Source organism: Oncorhynchus masou, chromosome 6 (genome assembly GCF_036934945.1).
Source record: "Oncorhynchus masou masou isolate Uvic2021 chromosome 6, UVic_Omas_1.1, whole genome shotgun sequence".
NCBI lineage: Eukaryota > Metazoa > Chordata > Actinopteri > Salmoniformes > Salmonidae > Oncorhynchus > Oncorhynchus masou.
This window is the reverse complement of record NC_088217.1, coordinates 36,062,224-36,069,684: the sequence shown is the minus strand read 5'-3', so window position 1 is coordinate 36,069,684 and position 7,461 is coordinate 36,062,224. Positions and strand designations below refer to the sequence as shown.

Sequence of the window (7,461 nt, the reverse complement as noted above, 5' to 3'; positions counted from 1 at the left end):
GCCAGCCCTATTTGCTGACCCCTTACCCTGACTCTGAGCCCGGCCCGCAGCAACGTTATCACTATTAAATATATCACATGAATGTAGCCACTGAATGCTGTTTAATTAGGTAGGGTAGGCTAAACAACATCACAATTTCTTGTAATTATTTCTTGTAAATGATACCTTACTTGTTTGAAGTATATTTTTATATTTCATCTTCAGTTGCTGACATGTACGTTTTATACACACACACACACACACAAATGTTGAATAAGTGGAACACTCGAGATAAAACTTTTCCTTTTTTTCAATTAATACTCACGCATTGACTCGGTCAATGCTGCTACCGTATTGTTTTTTTTTTCTTAAATATATACTCACATTCTGCAAACGCATTCACAGGTTGAAGCCTTTTTTTCTCCTGTTGCCATGATGAATCATGTTATCTGGGTTCCATTGACGAGGGCGTTTTATCTCCTCATGCAAGTGCTTTACTCAGGGTTAACTTTACCCAGAGTTGATTGAACTAACTGTTGTCACTTGTTCTGAAACCGAAATCTCAAGAGTTTGACAGCTCAGAGTTCGTCAACCCATAGTACAGGTTTAAACTCAGAGTTTGTTAAACCTGCTTTCTGACACGGGGCCCAGGTTTGAACCTCTCTCGCACAGTTTGTGTGTGTATTCTGAATAACAGTCACTAGGAGCAGTGTGTGTGTTCACTATATAACCCACACAGGCAGGGCGGTGCTACCCTGCAGTGGAGCTCGAGTGTCCGAGAGATCTAGAAGCAGCAGCAAAACAAAGAGGGAGAGGGAGAGGTGGTAGACTGATCTTTCGTTTTCTGCCTGTGATTAAAAGGTACAGTCTTTTCGGTTGTGTTTTTCAACGAGGCAGAGTGTGCTATCATAGAGAATGTTGATAATTGCTGTCTGTATCTGAGACCGGATGTCCATTCTCAGTACAGTATATGAGTCAGTAGTTTCTGCTTGTAGCTGTGACGAAGGAAAAGCAATACAGCATTACGTAGACACTGTGAGATCAGATTCCTGCACACTTATTCTTATTTATCGAAAAGACCATTTGAGTTTGCCCATAGACTGTTTTTTTGCCAGTTTGGGTAAATTACTCTTTCTTTTGGCCTGAGATGATCTTTGGCTGCGGATCTGCCCTGACGTACTGTATCATGGTTGGTTGTCATTCTGACCAATTGAAAATCTATGCAGTGCCCATCTCCATTACCCTCCATTTCAATGCAGGGTCCCGTGTTTATCACGGTTATGCTATCACTTTATTACTGTATTCTCAACATAGCTCATTCTAATATTTCTGCTAATGTACATTGACTGCATTTTAGTTCCACTGTGTATACAATCCGCATATTCATTTATATACTAGATTCTTGACATTGCTCACTCGAATATACTAAGAATGATATGTACAGCAGTAGATATATCCTGTGTAAATTCATCCTGTGTGTATGCTGTACGTATAGATTGCATTTGGATTACTGTTACAGTGCTTAATACCCGGTCAGCAGACAGGGTATTAAGTGAGCATTTCTGGGGCTGACTGGGTGCAATGGACCGGTACATTTTGATAAACCGGAATGGAGCACTGATAATCCTGGATTGGGATTTATAAAGAACTTTTTCTAAGCACTCAAAGCAGGGCTGAGGGTGTCACACGGCATCAATTTATTTGTGCAATTTTCACTGTTGTGCATAAAAGACTGTAAAAACACCAGGAAATCAGCTCCAAGTGATTTTAAGAAATCTGTTCCCAAGTATTCCCATGCATAATAGAGACACTTTATCGTATGCAAGGTTTGAAATGATTATGTTTCAGTAAAAAATTATATCAATTTGGGCTTTTAGCAGTCTATAAATTATTTGTAATTATGTTCCCGGCCCCCCGTCCATCTGCTCAAGAAAAAAATTATGATCCCTGGTCTAAGTGGTGTGCTGCTCTCCTGTTTTTCATCTCTATTATTGTGAGAACTGTACACATGAAAACAAATGCTTGATGTCAACTTGCCTGTGTTTTCAGACCAGTGCAGGTAGTCAGTGCAAATGAAATGAGAGGAAGCCACTTTAGACTATACGATATGAAAGTGACATGTCGTTTTCTTGGAAGTAACCTTTGTAGGCTTTTTGAGGGGTATTCAATGGGCAAAAACACATCAGGGGTCTTCAGTGCAAACACGTAATAAAAGGCATCTGAGAAGTAAATTAATTCAAACATTCATATATTTTTATAAATATTTTAAATGACTGTGTTCATGAATTTGATGATATAATGGTCAAGCCCATTCAAAAGATTAGGGGACAGGACCCGAAAGTAGGATGACATCACTTGCACATCGTATTGAGATACTCCACATTTTTCCTGATCTCGACAGGGAGATAAAGGATGTAAGATAGTATAGGAGGCCAGTGTACAGTATAGTTATTCTTTCTCTGGGAGAGGGGAAGGGGTGCTGCATAGGCATTTTCAGTGGGTGGGTAGGGTGGATGAGTTTGGGGCGTGGTACTATGTCTTTTGCTCTGCATCTCAATGGGCATCTGAGTCTTTACATACAGTACCGTGTCACTGGTACGCCTCAGTAGTCTAAAGTGGTTTCATCTCATCTGCAATGGAACATGAGGAAAGGACACCGCTTTGAGATGCACACTAGTTGTGTAAAGCCATGGTATTATACATGACTGTCCCCACTTTACTCCTCAACCATTCCCTTCCCCATACACCCACAATCTATTCACTACATAGAATGTGCAGTGTACCATACTTGTAGAAGAATGGCTGCACAGTGTTTTCCTGTGAGAATCTCTGTCCAGTGAGATCTCCCAGGGCCTAACTCAAAGCCATCTATTCAAAGAACTATGCACAAACTGATCCCAACATAAAAGTTGCCCAGTGCTGGGTACCCAGGCAACCGCTCGCTCTGTGCTCTGTGCCAGGGGCATCCGCAAAGAAGTGGCATACATTCACTGTAGAGGTTTGTATGTGAGAGAGAGGAAACAGTACTATTACCTTAACCCAATGCTGATCTGCACACTCATGAGCGATAACAACATAGCTGGACGACTCGCATAATGACAAAATTGTTGTGAAGATATGGAGAGATACAGTACACCATAGCCAAATACATTTAAACTCAGTTTTTCACAATTCCTGACATTTAATCCTTGTAAAAATTCACTGTCTTAGGTCAGTTAGGATCACCACCTTATTTTAAGAATGTGAATTGTCACAATAATAGTAAAGATAATTATTTCAGCTTTTATTTCTTTCATCACATTCCCAGTGGGTCAGAAGTTCACACACGCTCAATTAGTATTTGGTTGCATTGCCTTTGAATTGTTTAACTTGGGTCAAACGTTTCGGGTAGCCTTCCACAAGCTTCCCACAATAAGTTGGGTGAATTTTGGCCCATTCCTCCTGACAGAGCTGATGTAACTGAGTCAGGTTTGTAGGCCTCCTTGCTCGCACACGCATTTTCAGTTCTGCCCAAAAATGTTCTATAGAATTGAGGTCAGGGCTTAAGCCATTTTGCCACAACTTTGGAAGTATGCTTGGGGTCATTGTCCATTTGGAAGATCCATTTGCAACCAAGCTTTAACTTCCTGACTGATGTCTTGAGATGTTGCTTCAATATATCCACATAATTGTTCTGACTCATGATGCCATCTATTTTGTGAAGTGCACCAGTCCTTCCTGCAGCAAAGCACCCCCACAACATGATGCTGCCACCCCCGTGCTTCACGGTTGGGATGGGTTTCTTTGGCTTGCAAGCCTCCCCTTTTTCCTCCAAACATAACAATGGTCATTATGGCCAAACAGTTCGATTTTTGTTTCATCAGACCAGAGGACATTTCTCCAAAAAGTACGATATTTGTCCACATGTGCAGTTGCAAACCGTATTCTGGCTTTTTTTGTGCCGGTTTTGGCGCATTGGCTTCTTCCTTGCTGAGCGACCTTTCAGGTTATGTCGATTTCGGACTCATTTTACTGTGGATTCCTCCAGCATCTTCACAAGGTCCTTTGCTGTTGTTCTGGGATTGATTTGGGATTGATTTGCACCAAGGTACGTTAATCTCTAGGAGTTTTAACCTAAGTGTATGTGAACTTCCGACTTCAACTGTATGTCTCTTTATAAAAAGATGATCTGAGTTTTTGACACAAATCAACTCTACTCGTTGCCTGGTCTTGTCCCGTCTTGATTTATGTCCGGTAATATGTTCAAGTGCAGCAAAGCGAGATCTGGAAACCAGAGCAGCATTGTAAATTCGCCCTATTACACACCCAATCAAGGCCAGATGTGATTCAGCCAGGAATCAAACCAGTGACTTTAGTGACGCCTCTTGCACTGAGATGCAGTGCCTTAGACCGCTGCACCACTTAGGAGCCCTACAGAACGAACATCAACAACATGCATGCCAGTCTTTCTAAGTTGAGGGCTGATGAGATTAACTGCATCTCTTCTAGTTTTATGAGAAATATTACTGTTGTCTGCATAATCAAATAACATTCAGCTCAAACACACATACATTTCCCACAAGACATGCCATCAGGGTCTCATCACCGTCCCCAAGTCCAAAACTAAGTCACGGCAACGCACAGTAAAATGACATTTAAAAAACGGATTAAACAACATCTCATGGAACGGCGGTGACAAAACACACACATACACATTGTTTTAGTTGTGTTGATTGTATTGTTTGTATTTTAAATGTGTGACTCAGTGTTTTGTTACTTGTCATGTTTTTTTTGTTTTTTTTTGTGGACCCCAGGAATAGTATCAAAACATTTGCTGCAATTCCACACATTTTCCCATAGGCTGGAGGCAAATGTTTGCAGTTTTTAATATGATAACTGATGATCATTGGGCCCAACCCACTGCAGTAATTCGACCATGCTTACATCAAGTTTAGATTGATAGGTTAGCTAGCCGCTAGAGTATCTAAAAATGTTCTGCTGACCTGGGCTAATTGAGTGACTGCTGATGCACAACCACATTACAAAATTGCACTTTGTATATTCTAACTCTCAACAGTAAGTTGAGAACCAAACTGAGTTCCAAACAAATTGGTCCTTAAGTCTACAAAAGGGAGGCCACCAGGTCCCCATCCCTGGTCTAGACCAACCATTGTCTTCAATACTGACCCTAAATGATATGGCTGAGACCTAGTACCTTTTACCTGTCAACCTAAATCAAACTGGCCTTATACGAAATAGACAAACTCAATATAATAAGAACCTTCCATATCATAATTACTATAGACATAGAAAAGATACCTCTAGTAAACCTCAATGCGGAAAAAGCATGACTCTAAACTGGGACTTATTTATGCCACGAATCAAGTAGAATCATCCTAACTCTATACTGCAAATGTCATGCTACAGTGGAAGTAAATGGACAACTAACAAATAAACATAGAAAGGAGAGCAAGACAAGGTTGCCTACTATCCCCACTCCTCATTTCCTTCTACATCGAACCCCTTGCCCAATCCACAAAACAAAATGGACATTAGGGGTGAACAGAACACAAAAAAACTGCATCATATGAAATTTTATTAGTCACATGCGCCGAATACAACAGGTGTAGTAGACCTTACAGTGAAATGCTTACTTACGAGCCCCTAACCAACAATGCAGTTAAAAAAATATGTATAAGAATAACAAATAAGTGTGTGTGTGTATTTCCCTGTCATGCAGACACTGCCTCCACAGCCACCCCACCAACTCCAGTCATGGCCAGGAATCTACTGAAGAACCCAGCTGGGGAAGGTATAAGAACACACCTGCCTGTCTGTCTGTAGGGATAGATGAACGCACATTTCCAATAGTCATTCTCCATAGTACTTTCAGAAGAGTGACTCTCATTTGACTGTTGATGGTGTCGGCAGAGAGTGACTCAACACTTTCCTCCCAGAGCAGATGGAATTCTGGGAGCTGACAGAGAATGGCGGAAGCCAATGGCAGGTGGAAGAGATGCCGGGAGACTGTGGCTACAACTTCGGTGATGATGGAGTGACCAAATACTTCAGCACCTCCTTTGAGTGAGTAACTGAACATGGTCACAAAATGGGGCCTGTGTATAGACTGCTGTCCAATTCACAATCCTCCTCTCTGATGTGTGCAATCGTTCATGGATAAAAAAGGATTGGAGTAGTGCAGGAAATATGGTGGAACCTCCCTTACACCAATCAGCGTTTTTAAAACCATTGTGGGGTGTGTCTCTCTGTGTGTTAGGCTGTGTCTGAAGAGGCAGGTGGTTGACCTAGTGGCAGAGGGCTACACTCCTGATGACCTCGCTGCCCAGCCAGCTGTCAGTGTGGAAGACTGGTGAGACATAATGCAAACAGACATCCACATATCGTTTAGGACAGCCGTTTCAGTTCAGCTAACACCAGCAAGAAATGTGTGTGTGTGTATATGTAGGTACAGTGGGAGGACAGACTGTGGGTGCACCTACCAGTTGACAGTGTGTCTGTTGGATGAGAATGAGGAAATTCTTCAGGAATTTAAACCAGAATCAGTCACCCTGGACCCAGATTGCGATGACTGCTCCTGGAAACAGGTATCGTGGGAAAGCTCAAAATAGCATAATATGATCACTTCTCGTCACATCCATTTCTCATTTTTGTCTTATTTCCAGGTGAACCACACTTTCAATGATTACGGTCCTGGCCTGCGCTTCATCTCATTTGAACATGGAGGACAGGACACCAAGTACTGGGACGGCTGGTTTGGAGTTCGAGTCACTGGGAGCTCTGTTATTGTAGAGACCTGAGAGGGGAAGAGGGTGGCAGGTATGGAAAGGAGGAGAGAGGGAAATTGAGGACAAAAAGGAGGATTTTAGAGGACCAGCAATGCCCTGTGCACCATCCTTACATAGCAGTAAATACAAAGTCAAGCATAAAAATGTATGCCTAAAATACAGTAGTATCCACTCAATAGCTGCTTCAGAAACGTATGGCATGAGCAAGACCTGCAAGCTTGGCCCCTTAGTGCTCAATAACACTGTGGAAACCATTATAGTATACAGATGAAATATTCTCCCAGTGTAGCTTTATAAACAGTTATGAATGAGTTATAAATGACTCACACTAGATTGCGTGAGGGTCTACTAACTGCTACCTATGGACAGATGGTTTGTTCTGGTGGTTTCTTTTCTAGGTTAAGTGGTGTGTAAGGGTTCATTGCAGAGTGATCACTGATCATACATACAGAGGTTGTAACCAATGATTAGAATGGCTGTAACACCTCAGATTAGGAGTGTAACATATGCATTATTTTGATCCGAACTGTATCAAAATCACACTAACCAGGTTCACTTTTCAGGTTATTCACAATGCAAATGAGAGCCAAATAAAGTCAATCAATCATGGATTTGCCTAGTCTGTTCCTGTATTACATTTTCAACTTAATATCCATGTAGGTCAATCATAAAGCCGTCATAGCATGTCTTAATTTGC

General features: G+C 41.6%; 1 protein-coding gene across 1 annotated transcript; it reads left to right on the top strand.

Annotated features, from left to right (window-relative positions):
• Positions 1 to 700: 700 nt before the first annotated feature.
• fbxo2 (F-box protein 2) lies at positions 701 to 7,373 on the top strand. The gene is made up of 6 exons (XM_064968559.1): positions 701 to 840; positions 5,699 to 5,770; positions 5,916 to 6,042; positions 6,236 to 6,328; positions 6,425 to 6,563; positions 6,642 to 7,373. Exons 2-6 carry the CDS (start codon positions 5,734 to 5,736, stop codon positions 6,774 to 6,776), a joined length of 531 nt encoding a protein of 176 aa, XP_064824631.1. The 5' UTR covers positions 701 to 840; positions 5,699 to 5,733; the 3' UTR covers positions 6,777 to 7,373.
• Positions 7,374 to 7,461: the final 88 nt, after the last annotated feature.

What these genes read in the sequence shown, in the direction of transcription:
- fbxo2 (XM_064968559.1), top strand. Translation starts at nt 5,734, where the DNA reads ATGGCCAGGAATCTACTGAAGAACCCAGCTGGGGAAG. An exon ending in TACTTCAGCACCTCCTTTGA is followed by an intron (nt 6,043 to 6,235) that starts GTGAGTAACTGA and finishes TCTGTGTGTTAG; the next exon opens with GCTGTGTCTGAAGAGGCAGG. An exon ending in GCTGTCAGTGTGGAAGACTG is followed by an intron (nt 6,329 to 6,424) that starts GTGAGACATAAT and finishes GTGTATATGTAG; the next exon opens with GTACAGTGGGAGGACAGACT.